The 27,274-nt window shown below is 39.9% G+C and overlaps 1 protein-coding gene across 18 annotated transcripts in view; it reads right to left on the bottom strand.

The window, feature by feature from the left end:
• The window catches only part of MAPKAP1 (mitogen-activated protein kinase associated protein 1), a 185,402-nt gene that overhangs the window by 103,697 nt on the left and 54,431 nt on the right, over positions 1 to 27,274 (bottom strand). For all 18 annotated transcript variants that reach the window (XR_002831084.1, XM_023760126.1, XM_023760115.1 and 15 more), the window contains 2 exons: positions 9,900 to 10,072; positions 579 to 755 (listed from right to left, as the gene is read on the bottom strand). Coding sequence is in view for 17 of the 18 variants with exons in the window: in XM_023760115.1 (XP_023615883.1) it covers positions 579 to 755; positions 9,900 to 10,072 (350 nt within the window). In the remaining variant the exon portion in view is untranslated. The remainder of the gene's footprint in view (positions 1 to 578; positions 756 to 9,899; positions 10,073 to 27,274) is intronic.

The following is a 27,274-nucleotide window of genomic DNA, read 5'->3' as shown; positions in this document are numbered from 1 at the left end:
CTATCACAAATTTAACAGTTTGATAACTAAATACAAGAACTCCTTGTGTAGTCATGTGAATGTTATTTTCTGCATTTACAAACACTTTTCTGAGAAGGGCTTTTATAGGCTTTACCAGACTGCCAAAGGCACAGGCAGGCAGGGTAAGAACCTCTGCTCAGCCTAAAGGAAGGCAACCAAAAGAAATCATCAAAATGGATCTGAACAAAGTTGGCAAGAAAAGGGAGTATGTTAAGTCACAAGAGAGAAGTGGCTGTGATGCACATTTTCATTCAATCTGAAGAGAATTTTTGCCTCGCAGGCTCCAAAGTGCCCCAATCTGTCCAGAGGCCTAGTTCATGGGTGGGACATTCAGAGATCGACTTAATACAATTTGCTACTACTAAGCAGTCTGTATTTAATATAGGTGCAGAGGCATGAAATACAATGTGAATGTTGTCCCCAGCATCTCTCTGGAAGTAATAATTACCTGTGGACTCTCCAGATACCAAATATTCATTTAATGAACAAAATCAAATCCAGAATTACACCAAAGGCAGAGATGAGATACTGAGATAAGCAACAGAGTCAATACTCACATTCGAACAAAGAGTGACTCTTTGGATGTCAGACCAGGAGATGAATACTTTTCAACCAGGGCCAACGTACTGAAGCCAAATTTATGAATGGGCTCATTGGAATCCAGCGGGGGGAAATCTGTGTCAACCTCCCCATCATCCTCAGCAATATGCAGGCAGTAGGCACTGACATTGTCACTGAAAGGAAAACCAAAAAGGTGAGTGAAAACCAAGCTAAAAAAGGAACTCGGCGACCAGAGGCCCTGATGTACAGCAAGCAAACTGGGGAAACTGCTGTCCTTTACCCCGAAGCCTGCAGTTATATTCAGATCCCCCAAACCCCACCTCATTTGATAAGGAGAAAATACATGGCAGTGCAAAGGGGGGAAAACCAATGTGAAACAAGAGCCTTTACACTCTCTGTTCTTCCAACAAATACTTACTGAGCACTTGTTGTAAATAAGACACAGAACCCTTAGATCAAAGATGAGAGTTAGCAACAGTCCTCAAGGAAGCTTACAATATAGCAGGGGGGAAAAGTAAGCACTATATTAGCTATAATATAATTGTAAATAAAATAAGTATCATAAAAGAGATACACAAAACTATAAAAGAGAAAAAATGATTTGGGGGAAATCGGTGGACTTTGATTTATGGTCAGGATTAAGAAAATATCTGCTCTAGCTCAAGAAGTAACAAAGACAATCAATACAGTTCTCCTTTCTCTGAAGAAAAACAGCCTCACTTGGCAGGACCTGATTCCAAACACCAAGGATACTTAACAGAGTAAAGCAAATGACCTGATTTATCCTGACCAACTGCTTATGGACTTTTCTCACTTCCCTAGAATGTCCCGTCAGTAATCCCAGTTTCTAGCCTCTCCCAGTTTGTAATCAACACGCATCTATTTCTCCTTCTTTGGGGAATTAAAAAGTCAATTTGCTGGAAAAGGGTGGGAAACTCTATCAACATAAAGACAATTTAAAACTGAGATCAACTTAAAACACTTTAGATACCCTGCTCCAAAGTTGAATTGTGAAACTGCAAATCTGCTAGTATTCAGAAGCATGAACCTAATAGTTCGAAAGGCAGTGGGTTTCTAAATTCTGCAGCTTAAATTTGGAGTTTTAATTATATGATTGATGCTTAAATTAATTAATTGCAAAGTGTATGCTAATTGTTTAATTGGTTGCTTGATCTATATAGATCATTTTTTGAATTAAATGAGTTGATTTACAAAGTTTATTGATTGGATGTGACAATGAATTATTTCACTGACTACCTGATTTGCAATTTTCCCAATTAATTCACAAATCTTTTGCCGCAATTCTGCTTACTGAGAGAGAGCCTACTTCAGGTGATCTATACTCAGTCTGTCACGATTAAGAGATATTTATTATATAAAACAGGTAATAAGGACAGATTAAAATTAATGGGAACTGTAAATCTGCTAAATGGATGGATAACAAGAAAGTAATCTGGCTATGTTTGTCACTATAAATTTCCTGTATTTGCAATGCTGTTAATTTAAAATTCATCTCTGAATGGTCTGGGAAACTTACAGATCTCTGCAAGAGGTTAACAAACACAAAACATGTGCAGAAGCAGAAGAAAGCCATTCAGGTGAAGAAAACGTCATGGTGGAGGACCTATGAGCTTTGTGCCCAGGAAGACTTGAGTTCAACCCTAGCTCCATCACTCATGGGCTCTGTGGTTTCAGAGAATAAGCTTCACCACCTTGAGTTTCAGTTTCAACTTCTATAAAAAGGGTATAATCGCCTAACTCAGGGGTGGTTGTGAGGATTAGATGAGATAATATATAGTGCTGAGTATAGAACAGAGGTAAAAAAAAAAAAAAAGGTATGATCACTATAAAAAGTCAGATGGAAAATAACTTTGACAGTAATGTCAATCCTTAAAGATAAACTGTGTGGATGGATATTAGCCAGAAAACAACAATGAAACTGAGTCCTATGTGCACACATCTGTAGCCGGAGTTAACATGTCCACTGTGCTCCAGCCTTGGGGCCACTGAGCCTCCGGGATTTTATGACCAGGGCAGACACTGATGAAGCAAGCAATGGACAGCACAGATTATTTATTGCCGTGTAAATTATCCTGAGGAATGCCTGTGATTCCCCAGCATCACAGAGGTTTCAAGGGCAAATAATAAGCCTATTGATCAAAGCAGAAAGCCAAGCACTGGTATCAGAAGAATTCTGCTTTGATTGTCATGGGAGGCCCACAAATCCCCTCAAAACAAACTCAACAAATGTCACAGGCTTAGATCTGAGAGCCAAAAGACTCACTGCCAAGTGCTGTTATTCTTCCTAGTTCTAAATACAAGGTGTGAAATCACTTATTGTTTCAAAAACACATTTGCATAGTGCCTGCCCAGTGCTGCTGCCTGACCCGACACTGGGAACCCAGCAAGGAGAAGAATGCCTGGCTCACCGTGTATTATACAAAACTACAGGAAGTCTTTTCTGGTTTATCAGTAAAGTTTAGCAGCAAACAGTACTCCAAACCCTAAAACCTCTTAATTGAATGCCTAAGAAAAAAAAAAAAAGACCGAAATTCCATATTCTGTGTATGGTCATAGTGGTTCTTTTGTGCCTTTATACAAGAATGATTAATTAAAAGGCTACTGTGGTATTTTGATTTCTAAAACTGCTTCAAGGCTCCAAATTAGTGCTAGTACAATAACATTAGTATCATTAGCTACATCTATTGCGTGCTAAGTGCCAGGAATTGTGCACAGTGGTTTAGACACATAAGCTCACTGAATTTTCACAGCAGCTACGTCACATTGTTATGCGTGTGTGTTTACAAATGAGAAAACTGAGGCTCAGCGAGGTAAGCGGTTTGCTCAAGGTTAAACAGAGTGAGAGTCAAACCCAAGTAGTCAAGAACCCTCACTCCTGACCCCCACCTAGCTCTCTGCCAAAGCCATGGTGTGTTCCTATGGACATGCTACAACTTTGAAAAGGAGGAGGAAACCACGTGCATTATAAAAAATTAGAAGCTTAGAGATATTTATTTCAACCTCCTTGCTGTTACAGCTGGGAAATAGATGCCTAGAAAAGAGGAATAACATGGTCGGGATCACCCAATTAAATAGGGCCAAAGCCAGGTCTAGAGAACTCCGGTCTCCTTGCTTCAGTTCCATTACTCTTTGATCAAATCAGAAATTGGTGGCATTGTGAAGTGGGGAGGGGAACAAAGGGGGGCAGCTGTGGTCTCTGACTCAGGAATTCCCCAAATATAGACATCTGGGACTTATAAAACAGTGAAAACAGGGGCGCCTCCTGATGACATAGTTCAGTGGAATGAAGAGAGGTTTTGCAGTCAGATCTGGTTTCAGTGCTAACTCAGCCATTAACCAGCTGTGTGACCAAATCTCTCTGAGTTCCATTTTCTTACCTACAAAAAGTTTTCATTGATTTCTCTAGGAGAATCATTTGGAAAAGTGATTCTCCTCTGTGGTCTTCCAGAACTTGGTTGATATTTCTGCGTGTAACATTGCTCCTTTTATTATTTATGCATCTATGTTCTCCTAAAGAGCAGGATCCTATTGTCTCTGCATCCTCACTGAAGAGTAAGTGGCCGGCATTTAGAAAGTACTTAACAAATATTTGTTGAATGAATGAATATATGAATGTGTAGCCTGAATCACACTGTACCCATAAAAAAAACATAATGGGTATTGTTATTATTTTTTTATTCTCACCCAAGGATATGTTTTTTTAATTGATTTTAGTGAGAAAGGGAGAGAAACATTGATGTGTGAGAGAAACATTCATCAAATTAATAGGCAGAAGACCAAACTCAGGCTGCCCCTCCTCCTCCTCCTCACACACCAAAAAAGACACACACAACAAACAAAACCCACTCTTCCAATGCTCCCTATATCAGTGAAGGGCACAACATACAAAGTTGTGCAAATCAGAAATCTTTGATACCTCTCCTTCCCCACACTTCCCGTATCTAACTCATTCCTAAGTCATGTGAATGTTTCTCTCTTAAATTTCCAGAATCTGTCCCTTTCTCTCGATCTCCACTGTGGCCCCTGCCTACTTCTCGGTCTCTTTCCACTCCACTTTCTCTTCCCTTCTTTGTGCTCTGGCCGCACTGGCCTTCTTTAGTTCCCTGACCACAACATGCTTCCTCCGGCCGCAGCATCCCTGCCATGTGGTTCCATCTGCCAGGACCTTCCCCTCCAAATGCCTCTGGTATCACCTTCGTGGGGAATTTCTCCCTAACGCAACTCCCAGGCTGGACTCTCATAAACAGCATTCCTTTCCTTTAGAGCACTTAGCTCAGCTTTTAAGCAAACCTTATTTGGTTTAACTTTTTAAATTTTCTGCCCATTTCCTTCACTAGACTGTGGAACTCACGACAGAGAGCCCACATGTGGTTCCATGAACCACTGTGTACTCAGCAAAGTGCCTGGTATACCGTAAAGCAAACACTCAATAAATATTTATTGTATACAATGACAAGTGAAATGAGTCAGTTACAAAGTGATAATACATTTGATAATTTCTTCTTCCCCACGAAACTATGAATTTTTAGGGGGAATAATTAGATTTCTCTTGTACATTTTATCCTCAATACCTAGACCCTATAACTCCATAAATATTTCCTGAATGAAGGAATGACTGAGGAGTTAAGCCTTCGAGATTAAGCAGGATATCAAGAAGAATGAGAGAGGCATTCCTGACTAAGGAAACAGCAAAAGCAGGCATGGTATCAGTGTGGAGAAGATGCCATTTAAAGAATGTGATACATGAGGATGCATGGGAGTATAGCTGGGGGGTCAGAATGGAGGTTAGGCTGTATTATTTAGGTAAATGATTCCCAATGATGACCCTAAGGAATATAAATTAGAAGTAATAACCTACAAATGGGAGAAGAGTAGATAGAGATGGGCAGGTAGACAATAACAGAAGGAAGGAAGGAAGGAAGGAAGGAAGGAAGGAAGGAAGGAAGGAAGGAAGGGAGGAAGGAAGGAAGGAAGGAAGGAAGGGAATTCTAACTGCAAAGTTGTCGGAAAGCATATAAGATCAAATATTCCTATATACTTTCATGGCAAAGCACAATTACTTGCATCATCAGGGAAGGCTAAATTATGCTACTGTAGCTGAACTACCACTAGTTTGGTTTGTAGTAATAGCTGGTTATAGTTACAGTATTTATCAGCAACAGAAATGAACATTTACTGAGCACTTGCCATGTATTTTCTTAATTTTATTTTCATAACTACCCCCTATTAGGAAGTTTCTGTTCTTATTTTACATATGAAACCTGGAGCACATGGGGCTGAAGTGATTCATCCAAAACCAGCCTGATAGGTATTCACGCCAGAATTCAAATCCAGACTATGGCTTTGGATCCCCCACTCAACCACTATGTTATATGCTGATTAAGAAGGCAGAGGAAAATGTTAATACATTTTTAGAGCAGTGGTCGCCAACCGGTGGTCCGCGGACCACTGGTGGTCTGTGAGGTCCAAAAGGTTGGCGACCGCTGTTTTAGAGAGCTTCTATGAAAAACTATTAAAATTAAGAAAGTTTGATACTAAAGGAGATAAACCCTCAACTATCTACAAAACCCACCAAGTTTCCCAAGGGCTCTAGATAGCTGAGGTTACATTAGAATGAAGTGGATCTGTAGTGAACTCCATTGCACGGTGAAACCATGTCTTTATATATTCTAGAGCTGCACTTCCCAACATCTGGCTACTGAGCACATGAAATGTGGCTAGCCTGAATGGAGATGTGCTGTAAATAGCAAATAAACACAAGATGTCAAGCATGTGAAAAGATGCTCAACATCATCTCATTAGGGAGTTGCACATTAAAACAACAATGAGATACCACTGCACACCTATTAGAATAGCTCAAATCCAAACCATTTACAAAACCAACTGCTGGTGAGGATGTGGAGCAAGAACTCCCATGCATTGTTGATGGAAATGCCAAATGGTATAACTATTTTGGAAGACAGTTTGCAATTTCTTAAGAAAGCTAAACATAGGCTTACCATACAATCCAGCAATTGCACTCCTAGGTATTGGCAAAATGAATGGGAAACTTATGTCCACACAAAAACCTGCACATGAAAGTTTACAGCAACTCTAATAACTAGAGGCCTGGTGCACGAAATTTGTGTATGGGTAGGGCCCCTAGGTCTGGCGGGTGAACAGGGCCGATCTGTGGGGCGACTGGCAGGGTGATCAGGGAGCCCCCGCTGGCACCCACATTGGCTGGCCTGGGGCCTGCGGGCTGGGGCCGCTCCTGCGTTGAGCGTCTGCCCCCTGGTGGTCAGTGCGCATCATAGCAACCAGTCGTTCCACCATTCGGTTGATTTCCATATTGGGCTTTTATTATATAGTATTCCCACAAACTGGAAGTAATCAAGCTGAACTTCAATAGGTGAATGGAAAAACAAACAGTGGTACATCCATACAATGGAATATTATTCAGCAATATAAAGAAATGAGCTATGAAGCCATGAAAAGACACAAAGGAACCTTGAAATGTATATTACTTAGTGAAAGAAGCCAGTCTGAAAAGGCTACAAATAGTATGATTCTAACTAGCTGACATTCTAGAAAATGCAAAATGATAGGAGCAGTAAAAAAATGAGTGGTTGCCAGAGTTGAGAGGGGCTGGATAAAGAGATGGAGCACCGAGCATTACTAGGTCAGTGAAACCATTCTACATGATACAATCTTACGAGTGCACTCTAATGTAAATGACTGACTTTAGTTAATAATAATGTATCAATACTGGTTCATTGATTGTAACAAATGTATCACACTAATATAAAATGTTAATAAAAAGGAAAGATGAGAGGCAGGAAGTAGATATGTGGGAACTCTATACTTTCTGTGCAATTTTTCTGTAAACCTAAAACTACTCTAAAAAATAAAGTCTATTAAAAATGTTTTAAAATCTTACAGGTAACCAGCCTTCAAAATTACATAAAAAACAGAGCCAGTTGATTCACATGAAGCCAACATATCACTGGCTACAATAAATGTTAGTAAGATAAACTTCCCTATGAAAAGGCATTGACTTAAATTGGGTCAAAAGAGAAAACCCTCACAAAATTATTCATCATACCTAAACCTAAAAAGCTGAACAAAGATATATTAGACTAGACTAGTGCAAAGAAGAACAAGGGGGGAAAGCTAATTGTATTGCAATAAAGAAAAAAAGGGGGGGAGCAGGCCACAATACAAAAATAAAACAGGGCTGTTTTATATTGAAAAAAAGGAAAACTCACAGTAAAGATATGAAATGCATGAATCTTTTTGTGCACTGACATATACAAAATGGAAACTGCTGAAATCTCAGGAGAAATTGACAGAAGCATACAACAAAATGGAAACTTTAATCCATTTCTCTTAATCATCCATAGATGAAATAGTTAAAAGATGCAAGAACATGATAGTAATTAAAGATGTTGATTTAATAAATATATATTGAATTCTGTAACCTATACAGAATAATTGTTTCCAGAATCCCTAAAATACTTATAAAAATTTATTGTATAGTAAGCTGCAAAATATAAATAAACCTCTAAGCAGAAATTTTATACGCCATATTTTCTGATCAAAATTCAATAAACATGAATCTATATAACAAAGTCTAAATTTAAAAATTCTTCCAAATAGATAGTTTCCCCTAAAAATCACTGCATCAAAATAAGTAGGATAATAAATACCACATTCCAATTTTGCTCCCCACTGGGGATGTGCCCGCAACCCAGGTACATGCCCTTGACCGGAATCGAACCTGGGACCCTTCAGTCCGCAGGCCGAAGGCAGAGACAAGAGAACAATGTTCTTAAATAAATGGTTTTCTTTTTTTTTTTTTTAATATATTTTATTGATTTTTTACAGAGGCATCTAGCAATTTGGTTCCCAGTGAATGAAGAGCTCCTCCAAAGGGCCAACCCACTGGAAAGATCAAATAAGGACCTATTCCCACACCTAAGTTCAAATAAGCTAGAAAGAAAACACTTGCCTCACTGATAAGAAGAGATCCCAGGGATTTACTTTACAGATAAACTGGTTTCGGCTAAATGGTTTTCTTGACGACCAAAATGAATTGTAAAAAATTTGTCCTGTAAGAATTGTAAAACATTTCAAAAGACCATAGTTTCTTTAACTTCAATACAATATAATTCTGTAATTCAAATTATAGTTATAGAGCAACTATTTAAAAAATGTCAACACGCTTGATATACTTCAGGAATATAAATTTTAATAAAATGTACTCAATTGCAGAGGCTTACAAACTATTACAAGAGATAGTCTCTATTTTGGGGGTTCAGAATTGCTAATTATATTCGTTGATCTTCCTTTTCCTCATTAATATCTGGTTTGCTTCATTTACTACTTTCTAATAGGAATATATTGAAATTTCCCAGTTTGACTGTGGATCAGTTAATGCCTCTTTAAAACTCCCTTAAAATAGGTTAGACTATGTTGCTAGATACATACACAGTCAGAATTATTATATCTTGATGGACTGCTCCTTTTCATTATGTAATCTACCAAAATATCCCTATTGACATGTTTTTGCCTTAAATTCTACTGTTTGATGCACTGCCACTGGCCCATTCTCTCTAGATAAGAAATTTAAGTAGGGGAGAACCAATGCAGCAAAGCACTTTCAAGTTCAAGCTATGATGTACAAGCACAGAGACTCTACATTCAAGTTCTACATTTTAAAAATAATTATTTAATGAGGAATAGAGTCTAGTGACTGAGAGAAAAACTGAGCCAACGACTGGCAACAAAGAGAACTAATTCAGACCAAAGGAAATAATGCAAAAACCTTGGCACTGAACAGACCAGGAATGAAATCCTGACTCTGCCATCTCCCACTGGTGTAACCTGAAGCAAGTAACAATTCTCCTTTGCAGAATGAGGGTCATAATGCTCACCTCACAGGGAGCTAGGAGAATTCAGTGAGAAATCAGGTACGAAACGCCCAGCATGGTCCCAACTCATGGTAGGTACTTAATAAACATTAGTTCCCTCCCACTAACTCCCATGCCACTTTTATCAGCAAGCCTCATAAAAGGGTTTGAAATTACAACATGCATTTTCCTCAAGTCTGGATGCACAAACTTATCAGTGTATTTACAAGTAGATTCTGAGATGAGCCTGAGATACACAGGTCCAAGATCTGGTGAGCAACCTGACCTACATTAGTGTGGACGTCTGCTTCCCAGGCCAATGCCTAGAAACACTGGGCCCGAATGCAGGATGGGTGGCCAGGAGACAGCCAGAAACTAGAGCAGCCAAAAAAGAGGAAGGATTACTTGAGCTTCGGCTCCCGTCCTTCGCTTGTGTACTGCCAACAGATGAGTCCGATCAGGTCCTGCACCCTGGCGCTGGCCATTGTCACCACAGTCATTGGCAGCAGTCTGTCCTGGCTGGAGTGTAAGGGGAGGTAGACATCGATCTTCTTGGTGGCTGTTGTGCCTACATGACCCTGTGGACAGAACACATGCACGAGGGTAAGGCACACACTCACGGTCATGCAGACCCACTGGGCTACAACTACTGCTCTCCAGGGCCTGTGTGCAGCACAGCCATCTCTGATCCTTTTTGCATAGACCTGCTTATGAGCCTGGAAAGGTCCCCCAAGTGGAAATACTGTCTAGTTTTAAGGTTTTTTTCTTTAATATTCATTTTCTAACGGTCTAATTGATCCAATTTTGCCAGCAGTAAGATAAATGAGTGCTACAATTAAAACCAACAAATCAGATGGTGAGCAGATTTGATGGTTAGTGGCAGGAGACTTGCTTTGCTACTTATTCAGTGTGACCTTGGAAAAGTCACCCTTAGACCTTGGCATCAGCTGCCCTCCCTGAAAATCGAGGTCTCACTCCTTGAGACCTTGGGAAAAGCTACATGGGAAGCTGCCACACTTTCTGAAGAAGCTTTTAGGCCTGTAGCGCTGGATCAAAGGGCTTGCCTTCTCAGAGACTATGGGAGGCTAATTCCATCGTGTAGTACATCTGTTTACTTCAGTCATCTGCTATGAAGTTCAAGGGTCCCTGGTCTACCATTTTTGCCCTAACCATCATACCTCACTGCCAATCCGTCCCGAATACCTACTCCTCCTCCCTCCCAAACCTCTCACTCCCCTTTGGAACTCCAGCACTAATTAAACGTTCCCTCCAGCCATGGCCAGTGTGGCTCAATTGGTTGAAGGCTCAGATGATATGACACCTCCTCAGGGAAACCTTTACTGATAATTCTATAGAAAGAAACCGCCCTGCCAGTGTGGCTGAGTGGTTGAGCGTTGACCCCTGAACCAAGAGGTCACTGGTTCTTCTCCCGGTCAGGGCACATGCCCTGGTTTCAGGCTCAATCCCCAGTAGGGGGGGACATGCAAGAGGCAGCCAATCGATGTTTCTATCTCTCTCTCCTTCTCCCTCCCTCTCTAAAAATCAATTTAAAAAAAAAAACATATTATAAAAAAAGAAAGAAGCCCTGACCACAGTTATTCTCACATATATCCTGTTCATTTTCTTCATAGCACTTAATAATTTTACATTATGTATTTGTTCATGTACATCCTTAGTGTATGCCTTCTCCACTAGCCTGAGTTCCATGAGGGCATCTATAATAATGTCTGCTTTGTTTACTGCTCCATACACAATGGCTAGCACTGTGCCTGGTGCATAAAAGACTCTCTCCCCAAAAATCTGTTGAACTACAAAATGAATGCATAAATAACCTAAATGACTGCCAAGATACAAGATAGAAACTCAATAAATGCTAGTTTCCTCCATCCACCCCTCTTGCCCTTCCTCTAAGGGTCTATTTCCTGGAGGAGCATGGAAAATGGAGGTACCTGACCAACCAGGTGTTTCCAGCTTTAACACTATAATTTTATCATTCTAAGGCAGAAAAAAAAAAAAGATCAGAACTAAGATAAGGAAATACATAAAATCAGTTTAAAAACATTTGAAGAGAAATTCCAAATCTCTTATAACCCAGCATCTAATATTAGATCCACTGATTTCTTTTTACTGAATCTTATCCCTGTTATAAAGCAAATAATAAAAAAGCAATTCTCTTACATAATGCATGCTCTCTCTCGCTCTCTTATGTGTACATACACATGCACACACTCACACCCATGCACGTTTTTCAGCCTGAAATAATTACATCTCTAAACAGCAAGTGTTTGGCCTTGTCAGGCAGTTAAAGGGTAAAATTAAAACAAGGGCAAGCTTTCTGGAGTGGATGTGTCACCCCCTTATCACTCTTCTCAACCTCCTTTTCACACCCCGCCCAGTTCACTGTTCTTGCTATTCCTTCTTATTTCCTTTATTCCTCCTCCTTCCTTTGAAGAACTAGAGCTGATGGGGCTATAGGAATAACAATATCTCAAAATAGGAAGATTCAATGAGATGACCAATGTGAATGTGCTTCACAAACTGTAAAGTGCTTTAGAAATGCAGAGTAGTATGCTAGAAAGGGCCTACGTTTTAAAATCAGACCCATTTCTATTACTCAAGCCTATTACAAGGTTATATGAGACCAAAGGTGGATGCTATAGGAGCCCTAATAATGTGTTATTATTATAACAAGAACTGATATTTATAGCTGTTAAATCAATTCTGCAAAATGTTTGCCTAAATTACCTCATTTAACTCTCACAATCACTATAAGAGGTAGGGTTCTATCATTACCCTCATATTATAGACTAGAGGCCCGGTGCACAAAAATTTGTGCACTGGGGGGGGGGGGCGGCCCTCAGCCCGGCTTGTGCCCTCTCGCAGTCTGGGACCCCTTGGGGAATGTCCACCAGACATCCCTCTGGCAGCCTGGGAGCCCTCGGGGGATGTCCACTTGCCAGCGGGGAGCAGGCCTAAGCTGCAGTTGGACATCCTTAGCACTGCTGAGGAGGTGGGAGAGGCTCCCACCACCACCGCTGTACTGGCAGCCGTCAGCCTGGCTTGTGGCTGAGCAGAGCTCTCCCTGTGGGAGCACACTGACCACCAGGGGGCAGCTCCTGCATTGAGCGTCTGCCCCCTGGTGGTCAGTGTGTGTCATAGTGACCAGTCATTCCCAGTTGTTCTGCTGTTAGGGTCAATTTGCATATTACCCTTTTATTATATAGGATGAGAAAACTAAGGTGGATAAGGCTACAGGCATCTACTCAAGATCCCATAACCAAGGTGGAGGAGGCAGAATTCAAACCCGGGTCTGTTTGACTCCAAAGCCCCTACTTCCAACATCAATGCCTTCTTTCCCTACAGTCATTCTAAACTAAATCAATTCCCACTTTCAAAGGTTTGGAAATCATCTCGCCTCTGCTCACAATGAACCAGAAATGCCGCCTAGAGCAGTCTCCTATGGGGGGAGCTAGCTCTGAGGAGCCGGCCAAGAACTGTTAGGAGATTGAGAATCCAGAGAACATCTCTATTTTAAGGTGACTAAGGGCACTATTGTTAAGGAATGATACTCCTATGAATCCCTTTATCCTCTTTATTTCACAGTGAAATAGCAAGTGTGGGGGAAACTATGAGAATAAATATGGTGGATGCTTATTAAATGAAAAAAGTGCTTTATCTTTTTAAGTCTCCTAATTCCATCTTGAGGCACTGATGACGGGAACGAGTGCCTTGCACACACACTGAAATTACATATTTTTTAATAAGGAGCCTCTTCTGAAAAACTCAAGGCGGTGGCAGTTAGCTCTATCTAATAGTCCCTGTGTTGCAACATTTAGAGGGAATCATCTAAAATATAAAACAATCCATCAACATAATAGAAAGTAATTAACTTATTAAAAAAGAATAAGGTGACCAAAGGATTAAAAGTATTCATCACCCATCAAGGCAAGCAATATTTCAAAGACCCAACATCTTACTATTTAAAGCAACTAGCAATCATAGTTTCACTGCATGGCAATTTATGTTTCCACAATATGGAATTAGGTAAATGGAGGTATAATTAGAGCATAAGGGGTCAACATAGAGAGAGGGAAAACTGGTTTAGCGCCATCTTTCTCAGTCACTCATGCATTCAACAAACACCCACTGAAACGCCATGCTGGGCTCTGAAGACAAAATCAAGTGAGACGCAATGCAGATCCTCATCAAATTCACCGTCTGCTGGAGGTCTGCATTGTACAACATAATAAAATCTTCAAGAGGGGGGAGGCTGTTATGTGAGCTCAGAAGCAACCCAGACCAATGGGGGCCTCCCTGCTAGATAAAAAAAAATTTGCCCTTCCACCTAATAGAACCACTAACCCAGGAAAAAATGCTACTGTACTTAAATACCAACTCTACCAATACACAAAAAGTGAATTGAGTTCTTCTGAGACATGGGATTATGAGTGATTTTAATTTTCTGCTTTATATTTTTCTGCATTTTATATAATGAGCATGTATTATTTTTATAATTAGAGACAAAACAGTAAATATTATAATTATGAACAGAAGAGGCGATAAAAAGAACTACCACAGAGGGCTTAAGAGTGTTAAGAGAAAGGATCAATTTTGAAGATGGAGCCTATGTTAAGGCATCCAGCATGATTTATTAAGAACACACTAGGTGCCAGGTATTGTGACAGGCTGTTGAAAAAAATGTTTTAAAATGTAATTCAGACACCTTCCTATGGCAGGTTAAGTGATTTTTATCAAAGAAAATAAAAATTAATAAACCCGAAAAGAGCTGACAAACTCGGATTTGAACAACTCTCTCCATGAGCAGCCCCTAATCTGGGAATGCCCCAAATTCAGGTTTTAAAACAAAAAAAAATATGTATTCCCTGTAGCAAAACTATTCCTCAACACAAATGCAATTTATGAAGATCAGCTATACTCCAGAGTTCATATCACATGGCCTCTCCATGACTTGATGGCTCTGCAAATGCAGCCAAATCTCAAACTCAACATGTCCAAGACCTATTTTCTTCTTCATCACTCGTCTCTCAATCAATATTCCATCTCAGTGAAGGCTTTCACCACCTACTCTGGCACTCAATCTAGGAAACTTAACTCCTCTTTCTGTCTCATCTACATCCAAATGCCTCTGAAACATCTCTCAAATCTTTCTCCTCACTGCACTGCCCTAGTTCATTGCTAGAGTATACTGAGCGGTAGTTAAGAGTAAAAATTTGGGGTCAGCCAGATCCAGGTTTGAACCCAGACTCTGCCACTTCTTTAGCTGATAGACCTTAGATGTTGGATAACTAACTACACCTCTCAGAACCTCCATTTCCTTACTTGGAAAGTAATTAAGATGTATATAAAATGCTTGGTACATAGTCACTGATTTTCCAAAAAGTGCATACATATCAATAGAATGACCAATATTCTTTTTTGAAAAATAAATCTTTATTGTTCAGATTATTACAGTTTTCCTTTTTCCCCCCATAGCTCCCCTCCACCCGGTTCCCACCCCACCCCATGCCCTTACCCACCCCACTGTCCTCGTCCATAGGTGTATGATTTTTGTCCAGTCTCTTCCCACACCCTCCATACCCCCTTCCCCCCGAGAATTGTCAGTCCACTCCCTCTCTATGCCCGATTCTATTCTATTCACCAGTTTATTCTGTTCGACAGATTTTTTATTCACTTGATTTTTAGATTCACTTGTTGACAGATATGTATTTGTTGTCACTTTGTTGTTCATAATTTTTATCTTTACCTTTTTCTTATTCCTCCTGTTCTTAAAGAATACCCTTCAGCATTTCATATAATACTGGTTTGGTGGTAATGAACTCCTTTAGCTTTTTCTTATCTGTGAAGCTCTTTATCTGACCTTCAATTCTAAATGCTAGCTTTGCTGGGTAAAGTAATCTTGGTTGTAGGTTCTTGCTATTCAGCACTTTCAATATTTCTTGCCACTCCCTTCTGGCCTGCATAGTTTCTGTTGAGAAATCAGCTGACAGTCGTATGGGTACTCCCTTGTACGTAACTAACTGTTTTTCTCTTGCTGCGTTTAAGATTCTCTCTTTGTCTTTTGCCCTTGGCATTTTATTTTATTTTTATTTTTTTAAATATATTTTATTGATTTTTTACAGAGAGGAAGGGAGAGGGATAGAGAGTTAGAAACATCGATGAGAAAGAAACATCGATCAGCTGCCTCCTGCATATCCCCTACTGAAGATGTGCCTGCAACCAAGGTACATGCCCTTGACTAGAATCATACCTGGGACCCTTGAGTCCGCAGGCTGACGCTCTATCCACTGAGCCAAATCGGTTAGGGTGCCCTTGGCATTTTAATTATGTGTCTTGGTGTGGTCTTCTTTGGATTCCTCTTGTTTGGGGTTCTCTGCGCTTCCTGGACTTATAAGTCTATTTCTTTCACCAGGTAGGGGAAGTTTTCTGTCATTATTCTTCAAAAAGGTTTTCAATATCTTGCTCTCTCTCTTCTTCTGGCACCCCCATAATTCGGATGTTGGTGCGCTTGAAGTTGTCCCAGAGGTTTCTTACACTATCTTCGTATTTTAGGATTCTTTTTTCTTTTTGCTTTTCCATTTGGGTGTTTTTTGCTTTTTCATATTTCAAATCTTTGACTTGATTCTTGGGATCCTCTAGTCTGCTGTTGGATCTCTGTGTATTATTCTTTATTTCAGTCAGTGTATGCTTAATTTCTAATTGGTCCTTTTTCATATCCTTGAGCGTCTCACTAAATTTCTCAGAGGTTTCTAGAAGATTCTTGAGTAACCTTATAACCGTGGTTTTGAACTCTATATCCAGTAGTTTGCTTTCCTCCATTTCTTTCGTTTGTGACATGTTTTTTTGTCTCCGAATTTTGGCTGCTTCTCAATGTTGACAGAGTGGCTTTGTGTGCTAGGTGTCCTATAGGGCCCTGTGGCTCAGCCTTCCTAATTACCTGAGGTGGACACTTTTGGTGCACCCCTTTGTGGGCTGTGTGCACAGTCTTGTTGTAGTTAAGCCTTGATTGCTGTTGGTATCACTGGGAGGAATTGACCATCAGGCCAATTGGCTGTGAGGACCAGCTGTGTCTACAATGGGAGAACTGCTATGCTGGAGACACCCTTATGGGGCAGGACTTGCTTCAGTGGGGCTTTGGTGCTCACTGAGTCTGTCCCTTGAGTGTCTCTCATATAGATGTGAAGAGTTTTAATCTGGTATGGTCTCACTCTGACCCCTGGGTACACTGGCTCTTGGATCTCCAAGAAGGTGCAAAGTCAGCCACTGCCTGAGGCCACCTAGCAGGAGCTACAGCAAGATCTGCAGATTCCTCCTCTTTGTTTGGGGTTTGGAGGTGCCCAGATGAGGCCTGCTGTGTAGCAATGCAGGCTGCTGTCAAGCCTTAGGCCTTCTTTTGGAAGCTCTGGGGCTCTCTGACCCAGCTGCAGTTTGTTAGGTTTTAGGCGGTGAGAGCACAGGCCATTCATATGCAAAAGCCTCTGAGCACAGCTTGAGTGGGGTTGTAAATTGGGTGGGGCGGGGTCTCAGGGAATCACCAGGGCGGAGCAAACAGTAGTGGCTGTTGGTCAGCCCTGCATCGGAGAGGTCCCCGAGGTCCCCGCGTTCCACGCCCCATGCAGGAACAATGATTGCTGCCAGCACCTCTGAGAGAAAGCCGCCCTTATGTTCCGGCCCGATGCCAGACAGTCTGGTTTCTCCCCATATGAGTCTGGGTCCCCAGAGTCTCACCCGGAACTGGAGTTCAGAGCAATCAGGAGCTTGTATCTCCCTCCAGATTGAAAAAGAGAACAGCGTACCCAGTTGCCAGCCCATTTCGTGCACGCCTCCATACCTCCACACTTCTGCACCTCCTACCAGTCTTAAATGCGCTTTTCTCTTTCCTTCTTGTTGTAGAACTTCCACTCAGCCAGCCTTCCCGTGGTTCTGGCTGATATGTGTTTTGTCTTTTAGTTGTAGTTTTTGATGTGGTTGTGTGAGGCAGCAAATACAGGTGTGTACCTATGCCGCCATCTTGGTTCCTCTGACCAATATTCTTTTAACATATGATTTTAAACATCTGCACTATATTACAGCATGTAGTGATACTATCAACATATTCCCTGGTTGTGACACTGTTTCTAGTATTTCACTATTATGAGTAATATTCTCCTAAATATTCTTATGTAAATGTTTGTGCACATTTTCCTAGAAATAGATTACTGGGTCAAAGAGTATGACTGCTTTGTGGCTTATACCATATACTGTAAAAGTTTACTCTTTTGAAAAGTGTCTTTATATTAATCATGAAATGTCGATGTTATGAATCATATATCATTGAATTAATAATTAGTTCATAAGCCCTGGCTGGGTGGCATACCCCACCCAGCATTGTCCCATACACCAAAAAGTCGGTGGGTTTGATCCCCAGTCAGGGTGAGTACAGGAGGTAACCAAATGGTGCTTCTTTTCCACCTGGATCTCTCTCTCTCTCTCTCTCTCTCTCTCTCTTCTTCCCTCCCTCCCTTCCTCTCTCTCTAAAATCAGTGAAAACATATCTTCAGGTGAGGACTAAAAATAAATAAATAAATTAATTAATTAATAATTAACTCATAAAATGTAAAAACCTTAAAATTTAAATAACTTCTAATATATAGAATGTGAATAGGTACAGAATTGCAATATATAGAATTTTAACACGATGAATTAAAATATTACAGCTATACTAGATTTTCTATTTGATCCCATTAATTAAAATATGCACTTTGCTGCTTATCATAAAGTTAATTTCAAAATTATGCACCTGATAGTTTCCAAAATAGGGGAAGTAGGAAGAATAGATGGTATTCAGTTCAAAATAATCTTGAATTAAGAAGCATTCATATCAAGTGAGGTAGCTAAATTAAGTTTTAAGGATGGAAGGTTCAGTTAAGCAGTGCAATTTAACATACAGGTTTGTCAGTAATAAATTGAGTATCAGATCTCAAAACTGTTGCTAAGTGTTCAATTTCTCTGTCAAGGGGAAGAAACAAAAAGGACAGACAGCTTGGCTTCTGCAATTAAAGAGACAAAAAGCAGGCAGCATTATTTCATTAGTCACAACTGCACAAGCAGATCATTATATGTAATTTTAATGCAGAAATAAATAAATCAGTGTATCCAGACAATGTAATGATGCAAACTGATAAAAGGGTTATTTGTAGCCTTCAAAAGTTAAAACTCTCTTAAAGGAATGGCTACAGTTCCATCCTGCCAGTACCTTTCCTCCCCAACTCCCTCAACAAAGGCTTGTATTCTACCAATGGCCTAGTAGTCTTTAATAACAGACTTGGTACAGGTGTCTCAAATTATCATTACTCTGATGACAAATAAGGGATTTAATTTTATTAAAGTGATTCCAAACAAAATCTGGCCTAAATTTGGTCAAAGCCAGGTTTAACAGACGGAAATAAAGATGGTCTAGATGGGGTGGAAAAGAAAACCCAAACACCAGACTGCAGCATGTTGCTCTCCATAGTGCTACTTCCATGGGTGTGGAGAAAAATCTCACTTTTTTACATTCAAAATGGTAGCCCTAAACTTATGAATAGATTTTGAATAAAATTATATGACAGATCCATTCAGAGCTAGGATATCTTGTAGTGATATCTTAACCCTCAATAAATCTGGAATGCTTCAAGGCTATTAAATTGACATTTCCCTGATCTGGCTCCTGTAGTCAAGTTAATTTGTCAAAAACATTTCTACAGTTTGTCACTGGACACAGTATTTTCTGACAAGTTAAGTTTAAAATAAAATTGACAAAAATCTCATTAATTTCTTCTGAATCACCAACCTTGGTTCCATTAAGCTTTTATTATTAAGAACGTCAACTGTCACTCTTCCTTTAACAAGGTCAAGTTCTGATCTGGTACCTCCAGGATCCTTATTACATTAATAGGAGCAGTGAGGTAGTGCAGTGTGGCATTAAAAGAATAAGTTGTGGAATCAGAAAGACCTGGGTTCAGTTCTCAGCAGTGCCACTTACTGTGTGTCCTTGAACAATTTTATTTAACCTCTGAGTTACTATTTCCTTATAAAAGTACCTCCTTATGGAGTTTTTAAAAAAAGAATTCAATGAGATTATGCACGTAAAGCACTTTTATCACTAGTCCACAGTAAATACTCAAGAAATGTTGGGTGTTTAACAGGTTTCCTTTTTTCCCTGCTTATTTACATTCATAGACTTTAAAAAAAAACTTTATTGTCATTATAGACTTTGGAAACTGCAAGGAATTTTAAGGGTCATCCCCTTTAAAACATTTTCCCCAACTGGCTGTCCAAGAAACCTTCCTAGAGCAGCGGTCGCCAATCGGTGGTCCGCGAACCACTGGTGGTCCGTGAGGTCCGAAAGGTTGGCGACCACTGTTCCTAGAGCAGCGGTTCTCAACCTGTGGGTCGCGACCCCTTTGGCGGTCGAACGACCCTTTCACAGGGGTCGCCTAAAACCATCCTGCATATCAGATATTTACATTGTGATTCATCACAGTAGCAACATTACAGTTATGAAGTAGCAACGAAAATAATTTTATGGTTGGGTCACAACATGAGGAACTGTATTTAAAGGGCCAGAAGGTTGAGAGCCACTGTCCTAGAGCATCTCCACTGATGAGGTCCCTGCCACTTTCTGAAGCAAACCCTTTGCTTCTGTCTTTAGTGAAACAGTTTTGACGGCTAACACGCATTTCTTTCCATTTTACATACACTCTCTCGGCAGATCTTAACCACTGATCTTAGTTCTAGCCCTCAGAAAACTGGAACTCATCTACCTCCACTTCCACAGACATCCCTTCATGTAGATGAGGACCTCAAACAAATAACTCAGTCACTAAGATCATTAAATGAGCCAGACGATAATCCTTTCGAGAGTACAACACAGCACAGAAAATATCATTTCCGTCAGTCCTTCCTACACTAATGATTTTCGTAATTTTTCTTTGTATAACATCTATGGTAAATGTAAATCTATAGTCTTGGACCCAAAACAGGAAAAGGAGTTGTTGCTCTCAGGAAAGGTTTTCTCTATGTAAAATAAATCCTCCACATTTCGACACTCTGACAGTCTTCTTCCACTCCGGGACAAAATAAAATGCCTAGAGCTGTTGGTTTAAACAAGCTAACTGTTATCAAATGAAGTTTGAGTAATAGCCTCAAATAATATTTTGTTGCAAGGTATCAACTGACAAAACTAGTAATCATTCATGTTCAAATATAAGAGAGAAATTTTACAGAAGGGGTGGGGGTGGCTGAAGGAAAAGAAATGAAAGCCTGCCCGTACGTTAGTTTGCACCAGCATGGGTTGTATTTGCTGCGTACCTCTTTGCAGTCTACAGAACTGGTTTGGACCCTGGTCCTGCCAGCCTTTAGCTGAGTGGCCTTTGGCAAAGCCCATAACCTCTCTGAAAGTCCATTTCCTCAGCCATAAACAGAGATGAGACCATCACCTAAGAAGAATGACAGGGCGTGTAAAGTAAAAATAAAGATTTAAAATGCTCTGTAAACTGCAAACTGTTATATAAATGTCAATTATTTCTTATTATTGTTACTTAAGCTGTTGCTCAGGCCAGGCAGATCTTTGGACAAAATGTCCCTTCAGATAGCCATGACTTGAGAAGTGGAAGCAATAGGAACAGGTCTCTATCTCAATCATGAAGAGAAAAGGACCATAGCATTCTCTTCTGGTCCAGCTCAGGATGCTTACAGATGTACCAGGAGGTGCTTTCACACAAGTACAACCCAGCCATCTTCAAGCATAATAGAAGCTAAGTGTCCGTTTTAAATTTTCATAGCCATTGTGGGATTCTTTAGATCATTAATGTAACACAGCACTTTGCATTTAATTATACAAACAATGACTTCTATAATAATGATAATATCAGGGAAAGGTAATTTGCATGAACTAAGCCCCATCACCTAGGGTAACTATAGGGACCTCTTCATTATTAAATCATTTATATAATAAAATCAATATGCTTTAAAAGTAAAAATAGGTTTTTTAAAACCATAAAGAAGAATTACAAGTTTTAAATGCTATCAATTATTGTAATATAATGAGTCTTTTTAAGATTTAACATCAACTTTTAAAATTAAAACTCAATGGAGACTGTATACTTGGCTCCATTACTAGATGATGTATCTCTAGAAAAGGTTACAGTACAGCCATTATCACCCTCCTAAATTATATGGAAAATTTGGTATTACCCTCCAACTACCCCAAGGACAATTTAATTCCAGAGATAGTGAAGTATTTTAAGTGAACATAAAATTGTATAAATATTGAAGGAAATAATTCAGGTGCATATATTCATTTCTTGCAGGGTTTCCGTTGATTAAATATTATAAAGATTTTAAATGTTAATATACAACTTAAAATGTTTTCTATGTACTTGATTTTGAACAGTTTTAAAAAACCCACAAATACAGTAGTAGGTTCATGACTGTTTTATCACTTTAAGAATCAATGTTCCTTAATGATATAATTCAAAAATTTTACTGAATCATTATTTAGTAAGTCATAAAAACTTCTTAAAATTCATTTTTCATGCACATTTAGCTTATCCAAAAGTTAGAATTTAATTAGATAGCCTTGGTGCAAATAGGCTTACTACTTTCTTTGCTCAATCAGTGTATGTCTCCACAGTAATTATAATTAATTCAAGTCCCTGACGCACCTCCTAGCAAACAATGTAAAAACATCAGACAAAATGGAAATAAATAGCTTTACATTTCTCCAATTATGACATTCACTTTCATCCTCAAAATGCACATGTAAAATAACTGGGTGAGGTGTTATTCTGTACAGGGAAAGGCCACACAAATAAACTACACCTCTGGTGACAGAGAAAGATGCTTGACTGCAATAGAAAAATAAAAATTTTTCACACTGAGAAAACAATACAACTGCAAAGAGCCTACTGAGAAAGTTTGCATTTAACAGTTTGCAAATGCTTGTTGAAATATAAAGGGCAGCAAGATAAAGAAGAGCTAAATTACTATTTATCCAGAACAATACTTCCTGTTGGGAAGAATTACTTCTAGTTATATGCAAAATTTACAATTGAGAAGCAGTTCAAAAAGTCCGACACTCAGGCCTTTATCCCACAAAGGGGGGGAAAAGTAGTAAGTGGCAGAAACTTTCTTTGTAAAACTGAGAGGAAAACAGGATCCCCTGGATAAAACTGTCAGTACTGAGTACTTTAAAACATAAAAAGCTCTCTATGTGTCACACTATTCAATTAGGCAATCAGCCCCGCAGTACAAAGTAGAACAGGCCAGCATCAGAGCTGACAGCCCTGGTAGGTGAGGCCAGGCACAAAGAGCAAATTCCTCTGTAAGCAGCCCTTTGTGTTCCCACGGAAACGCCCTCTGAAACTGGCAGATCACAACTGCTGGCTGACATTTATGGGCACCTACCAGGGTCCAAGTACTTTTCGGTACATGATCTAATTCAATATGCCCAACAGTCCTATGAGGATTGCTCACTCCCTTTTAAAGCCGAGAAAGTTTTCAGTAAGTAGGCTCTGCTCCAAATCCCTCAACTAGGGAGGGATCAAGATTCTAACCCAGGTCTGATCAACTGCCAAACCCTACCCTTTCAGTGAATCCAGTCTTGGGTAGAGTCAAGTATTTAGGAAAGGTCGTGTTACAGCTACTGTGTCAGAACTGGGAGACCTGGTCTGAAGAATCCTTCTAAGTTTCAGCTGCTCCCCTCCAGCAGGTGGGCAGCCTCACCTGTCACACGCACTGGCAGCTATGCAGGGACTGCTGGCACTGAAGGGGGACATTGGGGCAACCGCTTCCAGAAGCAGTTACCTCTTGTGTACAGGCAGAAGGCAGAAACTGTTTCAGATGTCCTTGGTCTTGGGCATACAGAAGGGGCTCAATAATCCTCACTATGTTTCAGTGGTAAAAACACAAGGAAACAGCAGCTCCTTGAAGAGCAGGCAGAACCCTCTGCTTCAGTTTTCAAAAAGCAGTGGTCAAGCCCTAACTGGTTTGGCTCAGTGGATAGAGCGTTGGCCTGCGGACTGAAGGGTCCCAGGTTCGATTCCAGTCAAGGGCATGTACCTTGGTTGCGGGCACATCCCCAGTGTGGCGTGTGCACAAGGCAGCTGATCGATGTCTCTCTCTCATCGATGTTTCTAACTCTCTATCCCTCTCCCTCCCTCTCTGTAAAAAATCAATAAAAATATATATATTTTTTAAAAAAGCAGTGGTCAAGTACCAACTCACGGGCCTCAGAGAATCCCAACTGTTGGAGTAAGAGTCTTATCAGTGATTGTGAGGTGTATCTGTTACTAAATGTGGCTCCCCAGGTGGCAGTCCCCAAATGTGCTTTGATAATGACAAAGGAGGAAAATAAGAATTTGGTCCTTGGAGGGACAGGCAAGCAGCATAAGACATCAGCACAGCATCGAGCTCCAACAAACGCAAACGTGTGAGTTAGACAAAGGCCCATCTCAGGGTGCGGCCCTCTGCCAAACAGGCAGCATGAGAAACTGACAAGTCACTCAGGTACCAGGGTCTCCTGGGTTTCTCCTCAGGCCCCTGGCAGTATTTCCCTCCTGTGCATCCCGAGTCTCAGTCCAATCTCCTCTGAGGTCCTAACTAAACCAGACACAGAGAGAATCGGGATTTTATCTTATTAAAATAGATATGGCTAATTTGTCTTTTCAAATTCATTTTAAATTAAATTGGATTTCCTCGGAAGGCTGCTAGGTCAGTTCCCCTGCTGCGAATGCAGGACAAAGGTTAATTGCACGCCCTTCACCAGCTCTTCTGCTCTCCTGGGCAGGCTGATAACCTGCCCTGGAGAGGTGGGAAGGCTTTGGTTTATTGGGAGATAATGTTGCCATTAGAGCCATTTACCATTATGCCAAGAAACATTTTATTTTTTAACTAAGTAACAAGATATGATAGCAATAACAAGAATAAAATGCAACGATGTTACCAACTGATGGTTAGTTCTTCTAAAACACAAAACCTAAAGAATAAGGACTTAACCTATTTGCTTCCCTAAAAGGCCCCAATAGAAACAAAAGTACACACCCTTCTGGAGTAAACCGTTGTCTGGTTCCAGTGTAAAATTCCATTAACATTTTCACTTAATTTATCTCATTTAAACTGTCTATGTTCATGAAAATTTAACCCAGTAATTCCCTGTTATACAAAGCATAACAAAGTATGAATATTTAAATACAATGTAAATAAAACACTTTATCAATTATATTTTTGTATTCTAAATTAGTGACTTCACTTAGCATGCCTGCCTTGCACAGCACCACACTATTTTTCAATTAAAGGTCCAGATGTTTCAAAGGCTCCAGTAGGCAACGGCAGTTATGAGAAATGCTTTATCTGCATTGTAATCATCACCACCACATCAGCTCCAGGCTGCATTAACATACTCATGTTTTATTCCAGTTCCCCGTCTAACAGAGCAGGTAATTATACAACACAGCAGAGAAACACAATCCTAAGAGCTGGACAATTTCCTTATAAGCGTCCACCTGAGCAACACATTTTCATACATGATCTTAAATTTTGGGGGAATTGCTTAGTGAGAACATTGACTATTCAGAATGATTTTTAAACAAAAAGAATGAACCACAGACATATCAATTTACCTTCAAATATTATCAAAATACAAGATGGCCTGCACATACACACACTTACGTATACTGAAAATCAACTACAAATTTATGTAAAAACCATTGTCATTTGTTACAATCTTAGCTATTTCTTCTCATTTTTGATGCCAGTGTCGTCTCTTGAACAAGTCAATTCTATCTTTATTCTTACCATCCAAAAATGACAATTCACCTGGGATGAGACTGAGCAAGTATAGCAATTATCCCTGTGCCCATTCAATAAAAAGTAATAAGGGCAGAACAAAATGCAATGCTGACAGCTGCAACAAAAACGTTATTGCATTTATTATTTAGTTAATTAAATGACTCCCCTACCCAAAAATGGAAAATAAGAACCTATGTTATACTAGTACTGTAATGCTTAGTAACCATAGTATATTTTCATGAGAAAATATAGTTCTGCGTTAAGAGAAAAATGTGACAAAATTAACTTCAACATAATTTTAGAAATTATTCTACAAACATTTTTATATTCTGAAATATTCTAAGAGACGGTATCTTTTTTAATGAAAATGCTATTCAAAAGATAAATGCCTTTACAAATAAATATTAAAACCTCAGAAAGGTCAAATCCTGGCAGGTTATACTTGAGCATCTGAAGCAGACAGCTTCCGTTCCTTCCTAAAAAAACCTTAGGTGGAACATTTTTAATACATCACTATGTCACTTGTTAATGTGCCCCAATCTATTAACCACATGGCAAACTAACAGGGATTTTTAAAATATGGGTTTTATGGCTTTGTGCTGGTGATTAATTAAATAAATAGCCGCCGTTTCACAAATCATTCCTCTAATTAGTCTAAAACAGACACTTTGCATTCACTGATATTAACGCCATCTGAAGCGCACAGAAGGGCAGGAGTGGTGCGGCATGGCCACGGCGCTGCACTTTGGAGCCCATTGTCGCAAGCTCCACGGCTGGCATCCCACCCTGCCACCCAGAGGCAGAGGTGCCATCTTCACAGGTGCTGCAGTCAGCTGGAATTTGACTCCAGCTGCTCAGAAAAGATGTTCTCCTTAATTATTCTCCCTCACCCTAAAGGAAACAATGGAACAACAAAGGAATAAAGTGCAAGCTCCAAGCTGCAAACAAGAGGTTTCACCAACACAGTTCATGGAGTGAAGACGAAGCTGATTTTAGTTATCTAGGTTAGGAAGAAGTAGGGTACTGGGTCAATCAGGCTTTCCTTAGAACTCAAAACATTATCATTATCTTGAATTCACATATTAAGCAATTACTTCCAAATCTTATTATTTAAAAGACTCCATTCAAAATTTGGGGTCACTCTTTTTGAAACTAATGGGAAATAAATCGAACTGTTTGGGTACATTATTTTTAAAATATGGCAATTCCTCTGAAAGCAAATTAAACTTAGAGAAAATCTTCAGTGCCAGAAAAAAAAAAATCAATGGGATATTACAGGAATCCAATTTCCTTCAAGAAATACATTAAATTGTTTCCTAATCTTGATATTGAAACTTCATTAAGTATCTTTAGGAAAAGAAAGAGAAGATAAGAGAAGAGCAGTTTAGAGGAGACTAGAGGAGTGGAGAGGAGAGGAGCGAGGCGAGGAGAGGAGAAGTGAAGAGAAAGAAGGAGGAGGAGGGAGGAGGAGGAGGAGGAGGAGGAGGAGGAGGAGGAGGAGGAGGAGGAGGAGGAGGAGGAGGACAGGAAAGAAAAGAAAGAGCCTGACTAGTGTGGCTCAGTGGGAGACCTATGAATCAGGAGAACACTGTTCAATTCTTGGTCAAGATACATGCCTGGGTTGTGGGCTCGATCCTCAGTTTGGGGCACGCAGGAGGCAGCCAATCAATGATTCTCTTTCATCATTGATGTTTTTTTCTCTCTCTCCCTTCATCTCTGAAATCAATAAAAATAAATTTTAAAAAAAAGGAAAGAGAAAGATGTTGACAGAAAGGGGGGTATGGCGGAGGGAAGGAAAGAAATAGGGGGAGGAAGAAAAGAAAGAAGGAAAAGGGGAAAGGAAAGAGCAAAAGGAATGAAATTGGGAAAAGAAAGGGGAAAAAATCCAGTAGGAATAACACACCAAAGTATGCTATAGATTATTCTGTAGAAAAGGCTATCCTTATTTCCTT

Source organism: Myotis lucifugus, unplaced genomic scaffold (assembly GCF_000147115.1).
Source record: "Myotis lucifugus unplaced genomic scaffold, Myoluc2.0 scaffold_173, whole genome shotgun sequence".
NCBI classification, from domain to species: domain Eukaryota; kingdom Metazoa; phylum Chordata; class Mammalia; order Chiroptera; family Vespertilionidae; genus Myotis; species Myotis lucifugus.
The sequence above is the reverse complement of the archived record's forward strand: the minus strand, read 5'-3'. Positions and strand labels throughout refer to the sequence as shown.